Source organism: Chrysemys picta, chromosome 6 (assembly GCF_011386835.1).
Source record: "Chrysemys picta bellii isolate R12L10 chromosome 6, ASM1138683v2, whole genome shotgun sequence".
Taxonomy (NCBI): domain Eukaryota; kingdom Metazoa; phylum Chordata; order Testudines; family Emydidae; genus Chrysemys; species Chrysemys picta.
The window spans coordinates 55,327,644-55,352,159 of record NC_088796.1 but is presented as its reverse complement, the minus strand read 5'-3'; the positions used below and the strand labels follow the sequence as shown (position 1 = coordinate 55,352,159).

Sequence of the window (24,516 nt, the reverse complement as noted above, 5' to 3'; positions counted from 1 at the left end):
CCTTTCAGAAATTGATACTTCTGAATTTTGAGCATTTTTATTTATTTTATTTGTTTGCTTCTATGGCACACATGCAGTTTACTGGGGGGGTTATGTATATTTATGGAATAAAATGTAAATAACATCATAGCTTGTCTTTCAACTATTGAGTGGTTGGCTTGTATGTAAAATGTACCACAATTATATTGCAAAAAGGTCACAAAGATTAGAGTGAAGTGCTACATAATGGCTGTGCTAGCTTCCACATTGGACTTAAAGGGAAAAAATATTGTTTCTTTATCCGTAAATGAGACTTGGGAAGTTTTTTATTTTTCTTAGCTTCTTTTTGTATTAGAAATTCAGATCTTGTCTGCCCCAGTAGACTTTAGGGAACATCTTTTCTGGGAAAATGTACATTTTTTTTATCTGTATCAGTGCTTAAAAATGCCAGCATCCTGACTACAATATAGCTTTTACCTGCAAAGAGAGACTTACAAATTTGTTGATTTAGAACAGGGGTAAGTGACCTGTGGCACGTGTGCTGAAGGCGGCACGCAAGTTGATTTTCAGTGACACTCACACTGCCCGGGTCCTGGCCATCGGTCCGGGGGGCTCTGCATTTTAATTTAATTTTAAATGAAGTTTCTTAAACATTTTAAAAACAATAGTTTAGTTATATATTATAGACTTATAGAAAGAGACCTTCTAAAAATGTTAAAATGTATTACTGGCATGCAAAACCTTAAATTAGATGAATAAATGAAAACTCGGCACACCACTTCTGAAAGGTTGCCGACCCCTGGTTTAGAAAATAAATCCTGTGATGACTGGAGAGCTAGTAAAACAGCATCCCAAATCCGTGAAAGAAACAATTGAGAGGAAAGGATTTTTATTCAGATTATTTCACTGTGTGCTTACTTTAACACCTTCAATTACCAATTAATATGGGTTATGGCCTTACCCAAAATTGGCAAAAGTAGAATGGTAAGATATACAATGTTCTATATAAGTTCTCCCCGATGATGTGCTTGTGTTATGCTTCTTCACAGATTCAAGGGGGAATGCCTTTCAAGTAATTGTCAAGGGCCTCATGGCTTCTTTATTGAAATATCAGGATTTTTTTCAACATACTGAAACATGAACCTTTAAGTTAAACCACTGAATGCAGTCACTAGTAGTGGTATTGTGAAATGTTGAGAAGTAAACTACAGTCTGTTTGGCAGCATGACATTAAAGTTACAAACTTCGTATTTTTGGGTAGTGCAGAGTGAAATCTTAAGATTAAAAAATGGTTGCAAGTAATATCTTACTCATAATAAATCGTAGAAAAATGTCTGGTATGATATGGTGCCCAAGATTGAAAGTCACCCTCTGGTTGCCGAAAGCCTTTGTACGTTACATATCTTTACCAAGATTGCAATTGTGAAAAAGCATAGCTCAAATACAACAACCAGAGTGAAGAATGAATTATATAAGTTACAGTTTTTATATATAAAATAAAATCTTACTCCAAACTGGCAAAGGTGGAACTTGAAAGGCCATAACCCATGACTGTTCTCAATCTGTTTGTGTGTGTGTTTAAAAAAAAAAAAAAAAAAAAAAAAAAGTGACCAGTAAAGGGTTTATTTTTAAATAGGTGGTGTATCCTTTTTGGGTTTTGTGATGTATAAAGGTGCCTGCAAAGCTTTTTTCAAAATAAATAAAATATGCTTCTTTCTCTAGAAAAAAATCAGGAACAGAGAAAAACAAATTATGCATACACATCATTTTGGGAGGTTCTCAAACCACACCACAGGGCTTTATAAAATAGTTAGGCGAACCTGTCCACAAATTAGATCAAGACAGTCATGTTACACCATGCTGAATAGTAACACATGCAGGAACTATTTGCTACCCATGTTGCATGACGGTATTATGCAAGCCTTTGCTTTACTGTATTTTACGTAGATAATCCAGAAAGATGTTCAGAATATAAAAGAAAATTTAAATTTGGAGTCTCTGAAACCCTACCACTTTGAAACCTGTGAACCACATAGTTACTTTTAATGCTCCAAAACACACCATGCAATGGTGAGACTTGATATAGGATGTTTCTTTGTATTTTTTTTCCATTTTGAGAAACAAAGCATTAATCTGGTATGGAAGGTGTTTTGGTGAGTTCTGGGGAAAGAGGAACTCTATTTGGACAATCAGTGACAATAATTCCTGATCATGTGCATAATGGACTCAAATTACCTAGTAGGTTTGGTGATGTCTCATAACGATAACTTGACTAAGGAGATGAATTTGTGTGGCTGTGAGAACCGACACCCAAATATACAGATACCTAAGCACCTAAGACCACCCACTGGACCTGATACGTTATGTGAAAACTACAAACTGCCTTGTTTTCATGGGGATTTTACCTCATATTAGTTAACTTGTGTTAGCTAATTTGGGTTGAAAACCTACCTCTCTTCCCCAGTAAGGAAAAGGCCTTAGAGGCAATTGGTGGGGATGTGTGTGACAGATTTCAGTTACCAATCTGCTTGAGGCATCAGGTGGTTAGGCTGAGGCCACAGGACCGTGTGGGGAGGAGATGACGAAACACACCAAGGATTTAAATTTTAAAACTTTATTAATAAAATAACAGTGGAGAGTGATGGGTGCTCCCCACATCACTCAGAGGAAGGAAGACAGCGTTAGTGCCCCAAGCCCTAACACACTTTCATATTCACAGATGCTCTACCCATGGCTGGCCAAGCCTGGGTGTAACGTAAGAAGATGAGGGGAAAGGGTGGATGGGAGTTTTGTCCTGGGCCCAGGTCGTCCGGGGTCCACTGTAATTTCCAAGTTGCTCCAGCTCTCAGGAGGGTTTTAAGGTTGGGGGTGTTTTGTTCAGGGACCTCTGCTCCTGATGCTCTTTGTACCAGTCCAAACCGACTTTCTGTGGTCTTCTCAACTTTTTTAAAACACACCGGCTCCAGACACACCGGCGGGACTTTGTTTTCCCCCATGTTGGCCTTTGCTGTTTTGTTTGTTTTGGGCTGCCTCCGCAGGTCCGTTCAGCTGGATCCTTCTTTCTTACAGCTGGTTGGGGGGAGGGGGGAATCCAGGCCCCGCTCTTTCTTGGCAGGCAGCCAAGCGTCTGCTGTGAGCTGTAGCCTTGGGCCGGAGTCGGTGCTTTATTTTTTGACTGAGCGAGCTGGAGTGTCGAGTTAACCCATTCTTTGCTCTTTTCCTTCTTCCCCCTCTTGGCCTTTCGCTCCCTGCAAGGGAATCTTCCATTCCACACTTATACCTTTGACCTTCCCCCCCGCCTTCGCACCCCCCCCCCAAATGCCTTGCGATGCTTACAACCGCGTTAGCAATATAGAATGCTGATCTGCCTCCCCATGGGACTCCCTGAGGGAGGGAGTCCTTGGGCCTGTGACGGGGGTGGGGAAGAAGACTGGCACCTGCAGGTTAGACAAACACCTGTCAGGAATGGTCTAGATAATACTTAGTCCTGCCATATGTGCAAGGGACTGGACTAGATGACCTCTTGAAGTCCCTTCCAGTCCTGTGATTCTATGATATCCTGATAAAACACTCTTTTGTGGAAATGTTGATGGAACTTCTCAAGATAGTAACAAATTCAAAGGATGCGGGACTTAATAAGCAAAACAGATGAGGGATAGCGGATTCTTTGCACAATAGGAAGTTGTCAGGCTGACCAGGAAATGTTCAGAGCAGGGACTTGATTCCAGAGAAGGTTTTATTTGCAACTAAGCTAAAAGGAGCCTCAGTCACTGAGTATTCAGAGGAAGTATGTTGTTCAATCCATCTTTTGTTAGATGTAGAATTTTTTAGTTCCACATTTATTAAACTGATTTCTTCCCTTCATCTCACCTAATATTTTTATAGTATCTTAACCTATTTGTTTTAAGATGCTTAAATCATATTAAAAGTAATGTATACTTTTTATATATATGACTCTATTAACACAGTCAGTTGATATATTGAGCAAGAGCTCTGATTCAATGCCGCTTGGCTGTAGATGAAGTCTCAACATTCAGTTGGAAGACTTGGAGTGTAGGCCTGATGGTGTGGAAGCTGCGGGATTGCACGTTCTTAGGGTTAGCAGAAGTGTCGATACCAGGGTTCTTCAAGTATAAGCTTGCAGAATTCTGTTTGCTAGGAAGATCATTAGCTTTCCTGGACTGTGCCAGGTACTGATAGGTGGCATGATGAGAATACTGATCCATTGCCACTCTATTCAAGCAGTATGAATCAGCTGATGACCTGGACGAGGCTGACCACTTATTTGAGCTGTGCTTGCTGAGCCTGATGAAAGGAAAAGACACAGTACCTGAACTTTACTTGTTCCAGACAGAAATGCTGGAGTTTTACTTTGTCGCCTTGGAGTAGCCCAGCAGTCACCAAAACCAAGCTGATCATCTGAGAGGAGCCATTCACCTGCTTCGCCTGGAGAAAGACACACTTGGAAAAAGAAATGAATAGTTGAGTCCTGAGTGAGTGGACGGTCTTACGCAGCAGCACAAATCCAGAGCTTTCCCTGAACTTTTTGCAGTTCCAGAGTGCTGTATAACATCAAGTCTGGCACCACTACTGGCTATGACAACATCCTTCCAGAGTTCCTGAAACATCTTGGCCCATGTGCTCTTGGTTGGCTCAATTCTTCACAAAGATCACCAATGAAGGAAGACTGCCGAAAATCTGGCGCATGTCAAAAGTTATTGACCTCCCAAAACCTGGTAAAGACCCAAACCTGGCATCAAGCTGTCTCCTGATATCGTTGCTTTCTCTGTCTCTCAAGGTTCTAGAGTACCTAATTTTACAGTGAATAACACCAGTGGTCGAGAGCATCTTGAATGTCGAGCAAGCAGTCTTTCAATAAGGTCTAAAGCACATGCAATCAAGTACTTGCTCTAACCACATTAATCAAAAACTCTTTTCAAAGAAATCTGAAAATGGGCGCTATTTTCCTTGACCTCACTGCAGCATATGATATGGTGTGGCACAAGGGTCTACTTTTTAAAATATCAAGAGTCCTCCCACCCTGGGTTACTAATGCCATGGAACTGCTCCTCTGAGACAGATGGTTCAGGGTGCATGTGGGTGAGAACAAGTGCTTGGAAGAAAACGGATGAATGGGTTATGCTAGGGATCTGTTCAAGCCCCAAACTTTTTAAATCTATACATCAGTGACCTGCCACCAACCCAGTGGCAGAAGCTCATCTATGCAGAAAATGTATGCTGCGGGCTACCAGGCTCAAACTTTCTCTGCGCTGGAGAAAACCCCACGAGATGATGCTGCAAAGCTGGCCAACTATAGCAAGACATGGCGCCTTCAGCCTAGCACCAGCAAGACAGTCTCTAGCACATTCTACCTCCACCAAGCCACTGCTAATAGGGAACTAAACATCATAATGAATGGCCAGAAGCTGAAGCATGAAGCATACCCTGTTTACTTATGTGTGACCCTTGACTGAACACTACATACAAAAGTCACCTGAACAAGGTAGCAGCAAAGGTCAATACATGCAACAACCTTCACAGCAAACTGGCAGGTTCGTTCATGGGGAGCGGATGCACCAACCCTATGGACCTCAGTCTTTGCCATCTCGAATTCAATAGCAGAGTGCTATGCGCCAATATGGAGTCGGTCGGCACACACCAAACTTGTTGTATGTGCATCTCAACTCAACAATGTGCATCAGCACAGGAACTCTCCGACCGACTCATCTTTCATGGCTTCTAGTTCTGAGCCACATTGCTCCCCTTTACATCACGAGGGAGATTGCAGTTGGCAAACTGCTTGAGAAAGTATGTGCCAACCCAAGTTTACCCTTGTTCAACGACCTTTTAGGACCATCAGCTGCATGTCTTTCATCACAACACCCACTATGGTTGAGGCTGCCACGCCATCATGTGACAACAGAGTCCTTGTGGCGGGAAAACTGATGCTTAACATTATCCGTCAATCAGTTCCTCATCACAGACCCTACTGCTTGCCTGCCCAGCTTTGACCTGCCACGTCGTTAGTGGGCTCTTTTTAGCCATTTCTGGACTGGGCAAGGCCTCTGTGCGCCAGCGAGCACCGTTGGGGTCTTAGAGGAATCCAAGCTGTGGCGCAGATCAAACCATGATACACATTGTCGAGGCGTGCCTGCTAATCAAATTCAGCAGTGGTCTCTGAGGGCTGCATCTGGCTACTAAGAACGCTATCGCTTAGCTCAGCAAATATGCAAATGATAAATAAACAAGTTGATATACTCATATCCTAATATTGAACTCATTAATATTTGATTTTACAAGTTTTGGGGTGTGGTGCTGCGTGTTCAAGAACAGAACTGGAATTACAATTTGTAAAGCATTTAAATTTTTAGTGTAGAACTTTAAGGAAAAGAGTTATAGCATGAAAGTTGCATAGAGTGAAATTTAATTTAAAAAAGCTTTTGTGATCTTATATGAATTTTTGTTCAAATAGCAAGGGATCAAAACTTGGTCAAGGACAAGGGATGAGAAGACATTATTAATCTTGCCAAAGAATTACAGGCTATGTGGTCAGAGTTTTAGACTTTAAAGTTGTGCCACCTCGATTAACATCTTTTTTCTTTCCTTTCTCCACCTACACCCTCAATTGTCAAAATTCCAACATGATTTTATATTATCCCTTGAATCATTAAAGTTGGAAAAAACTGCTTTATGCTGCTTGAAAGCTGGAATTCCAGCTTTCTTACAGATGTTATAAATTGTTAGCTCTAGCAGGTTTGTGAAGTATCAGTTGTTAAAATCATGTCTGAATTGAAGAAAGCACAAAAAACAAGATGGTAATCTGTGACATAATTTTAAGGTCTCATATCTTTTGAAATGCCATTGGTCAGAAATAAATGGCTTGTACCACCAGAAAGCAGAGAAATCCTTGCATTCTTGGATGCATTTCTAGCACTAAGCATCAGAGGCAGATTTACCATGGAACAGTGTGGTGGCACAAGGCCCCCCAGTGACGGGGAACCCCCAAAATGCAGGACAAATCTCATCTGACAACCTGTCCCTGAGTCTCTGCCGGCGGCGCAGCATTCCGTGGCCATTAGCCCCATGCCACCCCTGGAAGCCAATGGCTGCTGGCACATCTCTGAATGCCCCCTGGTGTGTGTGGGGGTGGCTCTGCGTGCTGCCCCTGCCCCAGGCAGCGCACGGAGACCTGCTGCCCCCCCCTTCTCCCAGGGGCGTGCAGAGAGATGCCAGCAGCAAGGCTAAGGCGGCTCCCTGCCTGCGTTGCTTCCCTCCCTCTGTGCCACTCAGGGAAGCAGCTGGCATGTACCTGCGGCCGCTGGTAGGGGGTAAGTGCTGACCCCTCCTGCACCCCAGCCCAGAGCCCGCACCCCACACCCAAACTTCCTCCCAGAACTTGCACCCCTCATCCCCTCCCATGCCCCAACTTCCTGCCCCAGCCCAGAGCCACATCGTACCCCAACCCCTGCCCCAGTCAAGGTACCTCACTGTATTGCCATTTACTTCCTATTACTTATAATATTGGAGGATGAAGGAAAAAAAAGAATAAAAACGGGGGGTTGGGGAGATAAGAGTGTTTTTTCTTGTCTGGGTCCTGAGGGGGAGGGCCCTGAAAATGAAGCTGCGCACAGGGCCCCACTAACTCTAAATCCGCCACTGCTAAGGATTCATGAGCTGAAGACAGGACATTTATTACTGGTCCCATGGCCTAGCAGTGTCTTTTTTAGAACAGGTCTAGGACTGAGTGTAACAAGTCTCAGAGAATTTAATGAAACTAAGTTAGTAAGCCTCTCGTTTAAAAAACAAAAAACAAACCTTCATTAGACTTCCTATGAAAGGTTGCTTTTAAAATATAAAAAGTCTGTACTTCAGCATTTTTACATATACTGACTTAACTTATTCCTCCACAGGGTGTGATAGGTGTACAGCTCGTGGTTACCATGGTGATGGCTAGTGTCATTCAGAAGATCATACCTCACTATTCTCTAGCTCGTTGGCTTCTCTGTAGTGGCAGGTAAGATAAGAAACAACTAATTGCTACAGTATATATGGATGTGGTGACACTTGTTATAGAGTCTAGAAATCAAAAAATTAAACTAATCAGGAAAGGTTTCAACCATTTCCAGCAGAATGGAACCACTTGCATCATTTGCACCTGATGTAGAAGATTATAATATTGTGACATCAGATCATAGACTGAAAATATAATGAAATTCTCATTGTAAAGGAGCTGTGTTAAGGTTGTTATACAGTTAAGCATGCTGTTAGTTGGCTGACATTTTTTTCTTTGAGAGATGAGCTGTACGACACTTTCTAATATTAAAATACAGCTTAGTTCTTGCTCTCCCACAGTGATCAACTTTTCTCTGCAATGACGCTGTGTACCTAATGATTCTTCTTCGAGTGCTTGTTCACGTCCATTCCACATTAGGTGTGCGCGTGCTGCGTGCACGAGCGTCGGAAACTTTCCCCATAGCGGTACCCGTTGGGCCGGCGGGTCCCCCGCCTGGGCACCGCCACTGCGCCATGCATATGTACCCCCGCTGGCCCAACCTCCTCCAGTTCCTTCTTACCATCCATGGAAAAATTGGAACAACTTCTTGCTCTTGTATGAGAAGCAATCCCTTAGCTTTAGAGTACTTAGCTGCTCTCCATTCGTTAGCATTCTGTTGTTGTGGGCACTTGATAGTTTAGGTGCTTGGAGGCTTCCAGCATCCGCTCCGGGCCGCAGGGCATGACACAGGCCCACTGGTTTAAGGCTTGTGCCATGTGCCGCAATCCTATGCCGGTTAGTGACCCCCACAACTCCTGTCTATGTTGCCTGGGGGAAGCACACAAAACAGAAAGGTGTAAGATTTGCAAGGCATTTAAGCCTACAACAAAGAAAGAGAGAGAGACTTTCGCTTGAAGCAGTTGTTGATGGGAGGCAGTGCTGCAGCCATCGGGCCCGGAGCCCTCTGACACAGAGGGAAGCCTCAGTACCGTAGGTGAGTCAGCACACGGGGTTGGTGCAAGGGACCTGACGCTCTCTGACACCCTCCAGAGAACCGGCACCAGGAGAAGGCGAGCTGACCATCGCCGAAGGCTTCTGGAAGTCACCGGTCCAGGTCTCAGGAGCACCAATACCAGTCCCACGAGCAGCGGTACTGATCCTGTTCCCGATCGGCAAGAAGCCGCTCATCGACCTCCCGCCAGCACAGCTTGACGGCACCGCACTGGACAGCAGAGAACACCTGGCTGGCTGGCAACCCCAGTAGGGACTGCCGGGACACGGGCCCTTCTGGACCCCCTGGGCCTACCACCAGCGGCAAGGGGCTCCCTCCAGGGCCAGCTACTCGGTGTCCCAGTCTCTGCACCGACGCTCCTCCGTGCGGGAAGCTACGGCGTCCAGACCGCCTGCGCCACCGCCGAGCGAGAGACCGGAGAAACCAGCACCGAGTCCGGTGCCGCCCCAGGGTCAGCTGTCCAGGCCTGAGCTGGAAGCCCCTTCTTCGGGGGAGGGGGACTAAGGGGACCAGCAGGAGGAAGCGGAGCAGCTGCTGACCTCCTCGTCATCACCAGATGAAGCGGTGGCAGGCACAGTGGTATCAGGACCTCCACCAATAGACCACAGAGCCCACCAAGAGCTACTGCGTAAGATTGCTCATAACTTGGGGTTACTGGCCGAGGAGACGGTGGAGCAGCAGGACCCCATGGTGGACATCCTGAGCCCAGAGGGTCCATCCAGAATAGCGCTTCCGCTTATTAAGTCCATACAGTCGAACTATAAGACTATATGGCAGACTCCAGCCTCCAGCACCCCAATAGCCAAAGGTGTGGAACACAAGTACTTTGCCCTGTCAAAAGGGTACGACTTTGTTTTTGCCACCCAAGCCCATGTTCCTGGTAGTCTCGGCAGTAAACGAGAGAGTGCGCCATGGACAACAGGCCCCAGCCCCTAACGCCAAGGAAGCGAAGCGCTTGGACCTGTTTGGCAGGAAGGTGTATTCCTCAGGGGGCCTCCAGTTGAGGATTGCTAACCAAGAGGCCGTCCTCAACAGGCATAACTTCAACTCCTGGGCGGCAGTGGGGAAGTTTAAGGACAGCCTCCTGCAGAGTTCCCACAGGAGTTTACGGCTCTGGTGGATGAAGGCAAGGCCGTAGCGAAGACCTCTCTCCAGGCGTCCTTGGATTCGGCGTATGCGGTGGCCAGGACAATTGCGTCTGGCGTGGTCATGCGACGCTCGGCGTGGCTACAGGAGTCAGGTCTGCCGCCTGAGGTCCAGAACTCGCTCCAGGACCTCCCCTTCGAAGGGTCCGGGCTCTTTTCGGACCAGACGGACGCAAAGCTGCATAGCCTCAAGGACTCGAGGGCCACACTTAAGTTGCTGGGTATGCACACCCCGGCGACCCAAAGAAGGCCCTTCAAGCCGCAGCCTCCTCCTCAGTGTCACTACCAACCTCATCCTATGCAGGAGCCCTACCGCAGGCGAAATGGAGATAACAGGAGGTGACACAATAATAACAACAATAGCTCCAATAGTCCAGGCTGGAGCCAAGGCCAACTTAAGTCTCAGCCCGACCCTAAACCAGGCTTTTGAAGGTGTGCTTGAGGACAGCGTACCAGACCAATCACCGGATCCATCCCTCTGTTTCCTGGACCGCCTGTCCCGCTTCTCCCGTGCGTGGTCCAGTATTACGTCAGACCGCTGGGTGTTACGCATGGAACAGGCTGCAGTTCTCTTCCCTGCCTACCTCCCACCCCTCTTCCCTGTCCCTCTTCAGGGACCCTTCTCATGAGCATTTCCTGGAAAAGAAGGTTCGCACGCTCCTAGAGGCGGGGGGTGGTACAGTTGGTACCAAACGACCTAAGGGGAAAAGGGTTCTACTCCCGCTACTTCCTCATTCCCAAGGCCAAAGGAGGCTTTCGTCCCATTCTGGACCTGCCCGGGCTCAATAAGTTCCTGGTCAAGGCCCGGTTCCGCCTGGTCTCTCTGGGCACCATCATCCTTTCCCTGGATCTGGGGGACTGGTACGCTGCCCTCGACATGAAGGACGCGTACTTTCATATCGCTATCCACTCGGCACATCGCCGATTCCTGCGCTTCACTGTGAACCAAGAACGTTACCAGTTCACGGTTCTCCCGTTTGGCCTAGCTACGGCCCCACGGGTGTTCACAAAATGCATGGCGGTGGTGGTGGCCTTCTTACGGAGGCGAGGGTTTGAGTTTACCCGTACCTTGACGACCGGCTCCTGGCGGGCCGGTCCGAAGAGGAGGTTTGGTCCCACGTGCAAGTGGCCCTGAGACTATTCCACACGCTGGGGCTCCTGGTCAACGTCCCCAAGTCCACCCTCATTCCAACGCAGAGTGGAATTCATAGGGGCAGTCCTAGATGCGGTACAGGCAAAGGTGAGCCTCCCAGTATCACAATTCCTGGCCATCCAGCAAGCAGTGAACTCCCTGTGCCAGTTTCCCACTACAACTGCCAGATACTGCCTGAGGCTGCTGGGCCACATGGCAGCATGCACACATGTGGTCAAGTATGCCAGACTGAAACTCAGGACACTGCAGGCTTGGCTTCCCCGTGTATACCGCCCAGGCAGGAACCCCCTGGACTTGTAGTGACGGCCCCAAGGGGGAAGTATTGGACTCCCTACAGCAGTGGCTGTCCCAGACCGTGGTTTGCGACAGCATCCCCTTTGTTGCACAACAGCCGGATCTGGTGCTTGTGACGGATGCGTCAGACCTCGGATGGGGTGCTCACCTAGGAGACCTCAGGGCTTTGGTCGGGAGAGGAGCGGTCGCTCCATATCAATGTGAAGGAGCTCAGGGCGGTTCGTTTAACCTGCCAGGCCTTTCATGCCGCTTTGAGTGGTCACAGCGTGACAGTTCTGATGGACAACACAACTGCTATGTTTTACGTAAACAAGCAGGGCGGAGCCCGCTCCTCGCTGCTCTGCCACGAGGTTCTCCTCCTCTGGAACTTCTGCATAGCCCACGCCATTCACCTTGAGGCGTTACATCTACCGGGGGTGCGGAACAAACTAGTGGACCACCGCAGCAGGTCGTACCGCATGCATGAGTGGACGCTCAGAGCAGACGTTATGTATTCGCTCTTCCACAAGTGGGGGTTTCTCTGGGTAGACCTGTTTGCCGCCAGGGGCAATGCCCAGTGCACGCAGTTCTGCTCATTCCAGGGCTGTAGCCGGGCTCAATAGCGGACGTGTTCGCGATCCTGTGGGGAGGGGAATTAAAATACACCTTTCTCCCGCTTCCTCTGGTGCACAAGGTCCTGCTCAAGGTGTGCAGGGATGGGGCGGTGGTCATCCTCATCGCCCTGGCCTGGCTCCACCAGCACTGGTTCACTAAGCTCTTGGAGCTGTCGGTGGAAGCCCCGGTAACCCTGCCCCTACACCGGGACCTCATCACGCAGGATGAGGCTCCTCCACCCCGACCGGCAATCACTGCATCTGACGGCATGGAAGCTCTGTGGCTGAACGCTTTGGAGAGCCAGTGCTCGCTCCCTGTGCAGCAGGTTCTACTTGGTAGTAGGAAGCCCTCTACCAGGGCGACTTATCTGGCCAAGTGGAAAAGGTTCTCGTGCTGTTGTGGCCCCAACAGGTCCAGCCACACCAGGCTCCGGTGCCCACCATTCTAGAGTACCTACTGCACCTCAAGCAGCAGGGGTTGGCCCCGTCCTCGATCAGGGTACATCTGGCGGCCATCTCTGCCTTCCACCCGGTGTTTTCAGGGGGCTCGGTGTTCTCCCACCCAATGGTGGGGCGGTTCCTTAAAGGACTGGAGAGGGTGTTCCCTTACTCACGCCCCCCACTTTCCCCATGGAATCTCTACTTAGTCCTTTCTAAGCTCATGGGGGGCCCCCGTTCGGGACCCTTGTTACCTGCTCCCTCCTCCGCCTTTCCTGGAAGGTGGCATTCCTGGTGGCCATTACCTTGGCCAGAAGGGTATCTGAGCTGAGGGCACTCACCCTTTCGTAAATCGACGCAGCTGTTCGTGGCTGCGGTGGAAAGGATGAGAGGCCTCCCGGTGTCGGCACAGCGAATCTCCTCCTGGATTACAGACTGCATTCGGGTGTGTTATGACCTCACAGGTGTTCCGGCCCCGCCGGTCACGGCCCACTCGACCAGGGCGCAAGCAGCTTCAGCGGCTTTCCTGGCACAGATCCCAGTCCAGGAGATCTGCAGGGCAGCCACCTGGTTGTCGGTGCATACCTTTACAACCCACTACCCCACTACACGGTCAACCAGCAGGCCCGAGAGGACGCGGCGGTTGGCGTGGCGATCCTCCGATCAATTGCTCCGTGACTCCTACCCTCCTCCGAAGGTAAGCTTGTGATTCACCTAATGTGGAATGGACGTGAACAAGCACTCGAAGAAGAAAAAACGGTTACCTACCTTTTCCTAACTGTTGTTCTTTGAGATGTGTTGTTCACGTCCATTCCACCACCCGCCCTCCTACCCCTCTGTCAGAGTTGCCAGCAAGAAGGAACTGGAGGGGGTTGGGCCAGTGGGGGTATATATGCACGGCGCAGTGGCGCCGCTCAGGCAGGGGCCCCGTCGGCCCGACGGGTACCACTAAGGGAAAAGTTTCCAATGCTTGTGCACGCAACGCACGCACACCTAATGTGGAATGGACATGAACAACACATCTCGAAGAACAACAGTTACAAGAAGGTAGGTAACCGTTTTTCCACTCTTGCTTTGCCTTTCATATAAGCAGTATTTAGAAATTTACCAAAAATTATATTTTCTTACTACTTCATATGGTAAGAATTGTGTAAATTTCAATATACTGCTCCCTCACAACAATAGATCAAACAGACATAATGGGTTGCAAAGGGAGCATTCCCAGTATGATTGTTTCCATAATAACTAAAAACACCAGCTATTGTGAATGTAAATCTTTATCTTAAATTTTAGAAAACTGTAGTTGGTTTATTCTTCCAAAGAAACTCTACATCATTAGGAAATGCTGTACTGTTTCTCATAGAGGGCATTTTCCAGATTTTAACAATAACTTTCCAAGTTATTAGTGAAGTCCCAAATCATCACTTTTTCAATGATTTCTGAAGAAGTACATTTGGATTATGTGTACGTTCTCCAAACATCTTACCAGTATTTCTACATGATTTTCCACTACCATTTTCTTCTGCAGTTTAGGGTTACCTCCCCTTTTAAAAAAAACAAAAAACCCCACTCCCATCCAGTTACAAGGTGGAGTTGTGGGAATTGATTAGGGTAGCAGTTATTTGAGCATAAGATGGTGCCAACCCCTGTCCTTGAAAAATAACAAAGTCCCAAAGTGTACATATTTATATATTGATATTTGAGAATGGCCTGTTTAGCTTGTATGCATATTGGGAGCTGTTGGGTTTCAAGGAAGAGAGGGGAATGATGGTAATTTGCAGGTAGATAATCTAAATTTGAATGGAACTGCTAAATTTTTGTCTGTGCAAGGTCTTTTACTGCTGGGTGTTATCTGCAGCATATTAAGCACCAGAGCAGCACAGATTTGAGTGCTCTAAAAATAATTAATGAACTCTTTCATCTTTACTTGAAAAAGGAATTGCCAGTACCATTTATCTCTAACAGGTGTGTGCTGAGTGTTTTGAGTTTTGAGACTTTCAAATGGCATTCTTTTCTTCCCTTTCCTGTGTTCCCTTAAAAAACAAAATACGAACGCAGGAGGAGATGGGTGGGGAATTTCTAGAACAAAATAAGTGTCCTAAACACAAGACCTGGTAGTAATGAGAGATCTTTAACTACACATATATCAGGTGGAAAGTAATGTGCAAAACACACTGTCCAACAAGTAGTTGGAATGTGTTTGGGACAACATTTTATTTAAGAAGGTGGAAAAAATAACAGGAGGTCAGCTTTGACCTCCTGTTGTTTTTTCCACCTTCTTAAATAAAATGTTTCTGACTAATGGGGAGGAATTGGTTGAGAATCTGAGGGTGGAAGGCTACTTGGGTGAAAGTGATGTCAAAATGATAGTTCATGGTTCTAAGTAAAGGAAGGAGTGAGAGCAGCAGAATAAGGACAACGGACTTCAGAAAAGCAGACTTTGACATGGGTCCCACAGTAAGGAAATCTAAGGAGAAAGGGAGAGATGACAATTTCTGAGAGACAATATTAAAGGCACAATAGCAAACTATACCAATGCAAAGAAAAGACAGGAAGAACATTAAGAGACCAATATAGCTGTAGCTCTTTCATGACCAGAAAATCAAAAAGTGTCAACAAGGACAAATTGGCAAGGATGAGAATAAAAGAATAGTTATAGCATGACAAAATCAGAAAGGCTAAGGCACAAAGAGTTCAACTAGTAAGGGATGTGAATAAGAAGTAAGAAGATGCTCTATAAATACATTAGAGGTAAGGGAAAGGCAAAGGATGGTCTAGGTACATTAGTTAATGGGGAAAGAGACTAATAACGGATGATGCAAAGAAGGTTGAAGTGTTAAATGCCTATTTTGAGTCAGTCTTCACTGAAAAGGTTAACTGTGACCAGATGCTTAACACAATTAATATTAACCAAGGGGAAAGAACATAGGTCAAATTAGGGAAAGAACAGGTTAAAGAATATTTCAATAAATTAATGTATTCAGGACAGCAGCACTTGATGAAATTCACCCTAGAGTACTTAAGGACAATAAGCAATCTAAGAACCATTAGCGATGATTTTTAAGAGCTCATGAAAGATGGGTGAGGTCCCAGAGGATTGGAGAAGGGCAAACATAGTACCTATCTTTAAAGAGAGGGAAAGAGGAGGACCTGGGAAATTATAGACCAGTCAACCTGATACCCATAAGGATACCAGAGCAAATTATTAAACAATCAATTTGTAAGTACCAAGAGGATAATTGGGTGATAATTAATAGACCACATGGATTTGTCAAGAACAAATCATGCCAAACCAACCTAGTTTCCTTCTTTGACAGGGTTACTGGACTACTGGATAAGGGGGAAGCTATAGATATGATAGATGTTGATTTTAGTAAGGCTTTTGATGCAGTCGCACATGACATTCCATAAGCAAACTAGGGAAATGTGATCTAGATGAAATTGCTATAAGATGGGTGTACAACTGCTGAAAAATCATTCTCACAGAATAGTTATCAGTGATTCATTTCAAACTGGGAGGACACTTTAAGTGGGGGTCCCACAGAAAAGTGCCGTTGGTCTGGTACTATTCAGTATTTTCATTAATGACTTCAAGTGCAGAGTGGAGAATACACTTATTAAATTTGTGGATGGCATGAAGCTGGGATGGGTTACAAGCACTTTGGAGGACAGGATTAGAATACAAAATGATCTTAATAAGTTGGAGAGTTGGTCTGAAAGGAACGTGATGAAATTCAGTGATAACAAGTGAAAAGTAGTACACTTAGGAAGGAAAAATCAGATGCACAAGTACAAAATGGGGAATAGCTGGGTAGGCAGTAGTACTGCAGAAAAGGATCCGGGCATTTATAGTGGATCACGAAGAGAATGAGTCGTCAATATGGTGCCGTTGTGAATAAAGCAAATGTCATTCCTGCGGTATATTAACTGGGAGATAATCATTCCTCTCTCCTGAATGCTGGGAGGCCTTAGATGGTGTGTGTATGTCTGTGTGTGTCCATCCAGTATTTGGTACCAAACCATAAGAAAGATGTGGAAAAATTGGAGAGTCCAGAGAAGAGCAACAAAAATAGAGGTTTAGAGAACCTGATATATGAGGAAAGGTTGAAAAAAGTTGGTTATATTTAGTCTAGAGAAGAAGACTGAGGTGGGGACAGGACATAAGTCTTGAAATATGTAAAAGGTCATCATAAAGAGAATGGTGGTCAGTTGTTCACCATGTCTACCAAGGGCAGGACAAGAAGTAATTGGCTTAGCTTGCAGCAAGTGTGCTTTAGGTTAATATCAGGAAAAACATTCTGACTAAAAGATAGTTAAGCTTAACTGTGTACATAAATAGTATACTTGTAGATCTAATTTAATATTTGAACAGGAATTGATTTTTTCAGCTTTTAGTTAATTACTGTTATAAAAGTCCCATATGGAATTCCAAGGGCAACATATGTGATAGGCATGTGTAGGACCCATGGTTCTTGGGGGGTATTGATAACTGTCACAGTGGAGATGTGTGTGCAGCTTTTGAATTTGTTATGACACAGTCTGGTGCCGCTTTGAGTTTGTGGGTGTATGTCATCCAGTGCACTAAATGCCCCAATAACAAATATCTGGGTGAAACCAGACAATCACTACACTCTTGAATTAACTCTTACAGAAAAATAAGACCAAAAAACCTCATCACCCGTGGGTGAATACTTTTCACAAAATGATCACTCTGTATCTGACTTCTCAGTCTTCATCCTCAAAGGAAACCTGTACAACCCACCTTCAAAAGATGAGTCTGGGAACATAAATTAACTGCTAGATACCAAAAATCATGGACTCAATAGCCTCACTGGATTTATGGCTCAATACAACAATCTAGAACCTACTAACCCTCCTTTTTCCTATGATTGCATGAATGTTAACTGCCCATTTCATCTTGAATGGTCTTTTACAGCATTTTAACTCCTTATGCTAAATAGTCTGTTCCATCTTGAATTTACCTGACAGAATGAGTACCTTTCACAGACCTGAAGAAGAGTTCTGTGTAGCGTGAAAACTTCTCTTTCATCAACAGAGATTGGTCCAATAAAAGATATTTCCTTACCCACCTCATTTCTCTAATATCCTGGAAACAACACTGCAATTAATTGTCATAGTATTCATTCCCAAAGTAAATCCAAGAAATATTCTTCCTTCTGTCAAGCAGCAAAGTCCAGTCCTGAGGAGCACTGACAGTCTTAGGGAAGAGAAGTCATGTTTCTTGTATTGAGATTTGCCAGGCATCTGCATGAGCATTGATATATACATTCACCCATATTTTATATGTTGGTTATTTTAACCTTGGCCTTTTTTTTTTTTTTTTTTTTTTGGGCAGAAGTCAGTGCTGTAGTGCCCCAGGAAAGATGGAATATATATAATATACTTTGTTTTAGATGTCCATATTTAAAGAATGCTTCTGCTTCCCACCCTGGAGGCACATAGCTATGAAAATCCCATTGTAATGGATCTGTGGACCTGAGCACAATAAAGAATAGGAAAAATTGTTTGTCCATTTTTTTTTTTCTTTCTTTCTTTCAAGTAATGAGGTCCACAGAACTGGTCTGCCCTGTAGACAAATTGCATCATCCGGAATAAAGATGGAAATTGACATCCCCTTCCCATTCCCTTGCTGTCACTGACCAACTGATCTGATTCTGGCCCTAATTACAATCAGTCTGAAGTACCAGATCTGTGGATCTTATTACTTTAAGAAAAGAAACTTTAAGGTAAGTGCAGATACAGTTTCCCATTGTGGTGTTTTCTTTAATACTTAAGCTGTCCTACCCCCCCCCCCCCCCCCCAGCCTCAACATTTCAGAATGAAAATGTGGCTGATGTATCAGACCACCACCTGACTGAGAAGGAACTCTTGTGTAAACTTTCTTGTTTTTGGAACTGAAGGACCCAGAGCTCTAGGCAGTTACATCCTATCTGGCGTAGAAGATAGGGCCACATAAGGATTTGGCCAGCTCCATCTTCTCCATACTTCCTGCAATAGCTGTTCCAGCGCAACTCCCACATGTGGACAATTTAGTCTGGAGTAAAAGTGACTTCATTCTGGAATAATTACTCATTTCAAAATAGTGTCCACATAGGGGAGTTATTCCAGAGTAATGACTGTCATAGTTATTCTTATTTCCTCCATTTAGATGAGGCCTTGATTGCTGTATTTGTAATTTCAATTTAAACCAGTTCAGTGTTTTAATGTGTAAGGGAGCTTTTCTTGTAAAATTTAAGACTGTCAATGCATTCTCTTACTAACTTAGGATCTGAGCAACTTAAGTACTTGTGTTTGTTTGGAAAGTTTTTTCTGTTCCCCTCAAAAAGAAATGAAGGTTTAGCCCTAACTGTTTCAGGGTTCAGTTTCCTGCCACTCCCCCTCTCCCCAACACAGAGGTAAAATATTTCCTTGAAAAGCAGCAAGAAGCAGATGCTTTAATCTGTAACTTGTAACTCTCTCTTAAATATGAGAGTTTAATTGCTCTTCTTTGTTTTGTGTTTTAACTTAAAATTTCTGTTTTAGTTTACGATGGTATCAACATCCCACTGAAGAAGAATTACGAATTCTTGCAGGGAAGCAACAAAGGGGGAAAAGCAAAAAAGATAGGTAAATGTTTTATTTAATAATCTTAAGCACTTAACATACTGCGTGCAATGACTTATTTGCCACCTGATTTTGCCAAGACATTCTATTCCATGCCAGGCTATAATTTTGTAATATAATGTGTAGGGCATTGCTTGAGTGCAAGATGTGCTGCCATTTGCCCTCTACTTCTATTTTTAACCTACTTGAAATTTATTTTTAATGAACTTTGAAAGTGTTTGGTTCAGTCTTTAGTTTAAAAAAAGCTCAAATGTGAATTATTTTTTAAAAGGAATTCTATCAACACAGCTTTTCCTCATAGTATCAGTCTCAAATTTCTTGTTGCATTTCAACGTCCTGTTTACTTTGTTTGCTGCAACTGTGTACTGAATTTGGAGATTGAGATATTCTCTAGTAATTAAAAGGAAACTCGTTTTGTTACGAGAGCTATTATACCTCTACCCTGATATAACACGAATTCGGATATAACGCGGTAAAGCAGTGCTCCGGGGGCGGGGCTGCGCACTCCGGCGGATCAAAGCAAGTTCGATATAACGCGGTTTCACCTATAACGCGGTAAGATTTTTTTGGCTCCTGAGGACAGGGTTATATCAAGTTAGAGGTGTGTCTTGTAATCATTCACAAACTACATCTGTGGTCTATTCACCAGATGTCAAAGCTGTCTTTCTGTATTATTGCTTAGCTTAACCTTCTGACTTGTGTTGACATTCAACTTGAAAATCTGTTGTTCGCGCAGAAGTTTGAAAATAAAGATTAACAATTTATGCAATGTTTCCTTCAACTTTTACAGCTCTAATGTTTAAACTTCTGTCATCAATAAGTCTTTCTCTCATTTTGTTATAACAAATTAGAGCAAAAATAACTAAATGTATAAACTAGTAATATATCAATATTGATAGGTATTCATATGAATACCGATCAATCATTGATACAGACTTACTAGTAATCTATAAAATTCCTACACCAAAACTTTCAAGGTTTGAGTTAATATTGCTGAACTGTATATCCCACCAATGCAAACCATAAAAAGCAAGACAAGAAGCAGCTAAGTCACGCAATACCCATCTCCTGTCCAATCATTAGTAGTATTTCTCAACCTGAAGTACCTTTTACCATCTACAGCCTGCATATTTCTCTCATTTAGAAGTCGTCATGCAATTTCAGCTCTGACAGGAAATATAATACACCATTATGTGCATATGTACAAGCTTCAGTTTTTTTTTCTATATAAAAATTGCTACTAAATTTAGTAGCAATCAGTAATATAATTCACCTGGTCACACAACTTTTTTGAAACATGGAAAAAACATCTTGCGGTCACCATTTGAAATTTGACACTGTGCCTATCTTATTTCCACACTAATAAAATTAATATACTGTATAACTTATGAAAGTCACACCAACCTTATAATATTCATCAGAACATATGAATATATAACCAATAAATGTGGCTGCATGTATGACTCTGGGTGTAGAACAGTTGTTTAGAGGAGTAGAGAAATGTCTTAAACTTGTTTTTATTTGGTGGTTAACAGGAGAACTGGTGTGGCAGGGATCTACATCATCTGATCAGCTGGATCAGGGGTCTCAAACTCAGTTTACCTTAGGGCCAGTTCCAGTCCTCCAATCCTCCCAGAGGGCCAATAATATCACTCATGCCGCCCAGAACCCACCCTCCAAAACTCTGCCACCCAAAAAAACTCCACCATCCACCTGCCTAAGGCTCTGGGAGGGAGCTTGGGGGGCGGGGGAGGAGGTTTGGCGTTCGGGCTCTGGGAGAGAGTTTGGGTGAAGAAGGGATGAGAGGTTGGGCTCTGGGAGGGAGTTTGGGTGCTGGGTGCAGGCTCTGGGCTGGGGCAGGTGGTGGGGGTGCAGGAGGAAGGGGGAGGGAGTTTGGGGGCAGGAGGGGGTGTGTGGGATGGGGAGTGGGTGCGGGCTCTGGGAGGGAGGGAAGGGGTGTGGGCTCTGGGAGGGAGTTTGGGGGCTGGGGGGTGTGTGGGGACAGGGTGCAGGCTCTGAGAGGGGGTCGGGGGGGGGTGCAGCGCTTACCTGGGGTTCCAAGGCGGGGCGGGCTGGGGCACTCCCCCCTGCAGCTTCCCATTGGCTGCAGGGGCACTCAGGGTGGGGGCAGCACGTGGAGGCACAGCCCCATCTGGGGCTGCAGGGAGGGGCTGGCAGACACGTGGAGCGAGCAGGGAGACACTGCTCAGCTCCGCTGTGCTGCTGGGACCCCGGGCCATTGTAAATCGCCTGGGGGTGGGGAAGCGCCCGGTGGCAGCAGGTAGGGCCAAGGGAGAGACCCGGCCCCAAAACTGCTGGAGCCCCGCGGGCCACATTGAGGAGGTTCGTAGGCCGTAGATGGCCCGTGGGCCGTGAGTTTGAGATCCCTGAGCTGGATTGTACTTGCCAACTATTGCAGCATAACAGGCTGTGGTACTGTAAGGGAGGGGTATGTCTACGTTGCGGGGAAAAAATAAAACCCAGGGCAGCGAGTCTCAGAGCCTGGGTCTATAGACTCAAGCTTGTGTTATGGCGCTAAAAATAGCAGGGCAGACATTCCCACTGAGGCTCGGAGGGCCAGCCTGAACTCCAGCTTGAGCAGGAACATCTACACTGCTGTTTTTAGCGCTGTAGACCTGGGCTCTGAGATTTGCTGCTGCAAGGTTTTGTTTGCAGTGTAGACATACCCTCTCAGGCTTCAAGATTGCAGAGAGCTATGGTCCCAGTCAGTGTTTATTAATATCTGAACAAAATACATACAGACTGTTGAAACAAAATGTTTCCTCTTAATGAGCTAGAGCCCCTCATTATGTCCTGTGCTGCTGATCCACCCTCTCTTCCAACAACACCAGTTATCTTCAAAGCTGGATAACTGATAATTAATTCCAGTAAATATTTCTCAGCAACTTACAAACTTCAGCTGATGACAAGTGGTATTCTCTCCGCGTGAGTTTAACATTGCTTTCTGTCAGTCTCCAGCTGAGATGCCTGAGTCTCAGCTTCAAAGCCTCAGATTGACATTCCTTGGTAATTTAGACGCACAAGTACAATCAACAGTATTTCAAACTTTGACATGGTAAAGCTAATAAATACATTCGTCTCAGTTATTATCTTGATGTGTGTAGAATTTAACTCAAATTACATTTTTATATATAAAAACTGCAAATATGAAAAATATTCAGCATGTAACAACTTTTAAAGAGCTTACTATGGAAATCAAGGTAATGTTATACTAGTGAATAGATTTTTGATTAGTTGTGTGCATGGCTTTTACAGAAAATATAACGGTCATATTGAAAATAAACCCCTAACCATTCCTAAGGATATTGATCTTCATCTGGAAACAAAGTCAGTTACTGAAGTGGACACTTTAGGTAAGATAAATTTTTGTAATTGGTTGAATGTTATCCCAAATATATTCTGTGATTACAATATGTTCTTTTCCATCAAGTACATATTATTTGTGATATATACTGGAATATTTTTATGGCTAATGAGAGTAAAAACACAACTCCTTACAAAGAAGGAAATTAGCTGAAAAGCAAGAAGCAAAACTCTTCTCTTGTTCTTTGCTTGATATCTTAATATCTGCATTAAAGAGAAGAATGGATGAGAGAAATCCAGCATAGCAGATATATATTGCTACAACAGACATCTCTAGCAATGTAAGAGGACACTGGAAAGGATCAGATCATACACCGTGTACTTGAAAACGTGACAATATATGGTCGTATGCTAGTGTAGGAAGATGAGATGATTGGTGGATGTGGAAAATAAACTTTCTTTACAGATAAAAACACTAGAAGTACATGGGCACTGTGGTGATGGGGAAACCTAAACATCTCCGATAGATATCTGACATCCTAAAGTAAAATATTTAGAAACCACAAGGAGATGCTAGAGAAACAAGCAGATGCAAATAACTTAAGTTCCTGGGATGGAGGTTGTGTCCGTAAAATAACAGGACCATGACACATAGCTATTATTAATAGGGATATGTTGTGTTGAGAAGGAGAACCCCCACAGAGCTTAAGTTGGCCATTACAATGATTAAAATGTTTAATCAAAAACAGAAAGACACAATGTTTGAAACTAGCTTGTGAGCAAGGAAAGAATTTACAAATGTCAATAAGTACAAAATAAGATGACTATTACTCTAAAGAGCCTTCCTGACAGCAAAGCAAAGCTCTGCTAGAAAAAGATGATTAGCAGACCTTAGACTGTATCATTTAAAAAAAGGATTAAGTTATAATGCATTGAAATAACAACAACCAATTTAGTTGTTTTGATTACAGTTAAATTAAAACAAGTGCTTTGCCAGAAGCCTTTGACTTAGTCTCTGAAGTTGTAAGGTGTGAAAAGGTTGGGAAGGTTTAGTGTGCATTTCTTACATTTTAGAATTAGGAGCTTCACTTTGATGCAGTTGCTAAAGTTGACAGGAGAGAAGTTTTCTCCGTGCAAACCACCTAATATGCAGGAGGCATGGCATACCAGTGGTTTCTAGCCAACAGAGACCATCAAAATCCTGAAGAAGAAAAATCTTTGGATTTTTAGAAGCGGGGGGGGGGGGGGGGGGGGGCAATTCCACACAAAATGTTAAGCATACATTACAGGTTAAGCACTCAGATGACAAAATTTAATGTAGATAGAACTCAAACTATTTGGCACTTTGTCTTGCATTGCAGCTGGAAATAAATTGCAAGTCATCTCATATTTTGGAATTTAAGTGCAGGACTCTCCTTTCAAAAAGCATCACCAAGCAGTGCATAAAACCTGAATACTAAATAATACTTCATAATATTTGAACTTTCTGCATTAGATGAGGTCTTTGAATGGAATTCATGTGTTAACCCTGTGTACTTTGTGTTACAATAATCTGGTCCAGAAGTGAAAAAGGCCTGGATAAATTACCAAGTACCAAAGAGCAAAAGCACTGTTTTGCTGCTGCTGCTACTTGAATATCTTAGATTTGCCTGGACATCAAGAAGCAGCAGTTGTAAAGACTTTAAATATATTTTCTTTTAATCATGTGGTTCCTCTTTCATTTTGTCATTGCTTGCCTGAAAAAATTTCACTTATGCTTTTGGTTCCTGAAAACCTTTATTTTTCAGCATTGCATTATTTTCCTGAATATCAGTGGTTGGTGGATTTCACAGTTGCAGCTACAGTGGTGTACTTGGTAACTGAAGCCTACTACAGTTTGATGAAGCCCTCACAGGAAATGAATATCAGCATTGTCTGGTGTCTGCTTGTTTTGGCTTTTGCCATGTATCCTTTGCTGTGTT

The 24,516-nt window shown here is 44.4% G+C and overlaps 1 protein-coding gene across 5 annotated transcripts in view; it reads left to right on the top strand.

The window, feature by feature from the left end:
• TMEM161B (transmembrane protein 161B) overlaps positions 1-24,516 on the top strand; it is an 89,195-nt gene that overhangs the window by 18,059 nt on the left and 46,620 nt on the right. For all 5 annotated transcript variants that reach the window (XM_065599149.1, XM_005288147.5, XM_065599148.1 and 2 more), the window contains 4 exons: positions 7,890-7,993; positions 19,151-19,234; positions 22,508-22,605; positions 24,343-24,499. In XM_065599149.1, coding sequence (XP_065455221.1) covers positions 7,890-7,993; positions 19,151-19,234; positions 22,508-22,605; positions 24,343-24,499 — 443 coding nt within the window. The remainder of the gene's footprint in view (positions 1-7,889; positions 7,994-19,150; positions 19,235-22,507; positions 22,606-24,342; positions 24,500-24,516) is intronic.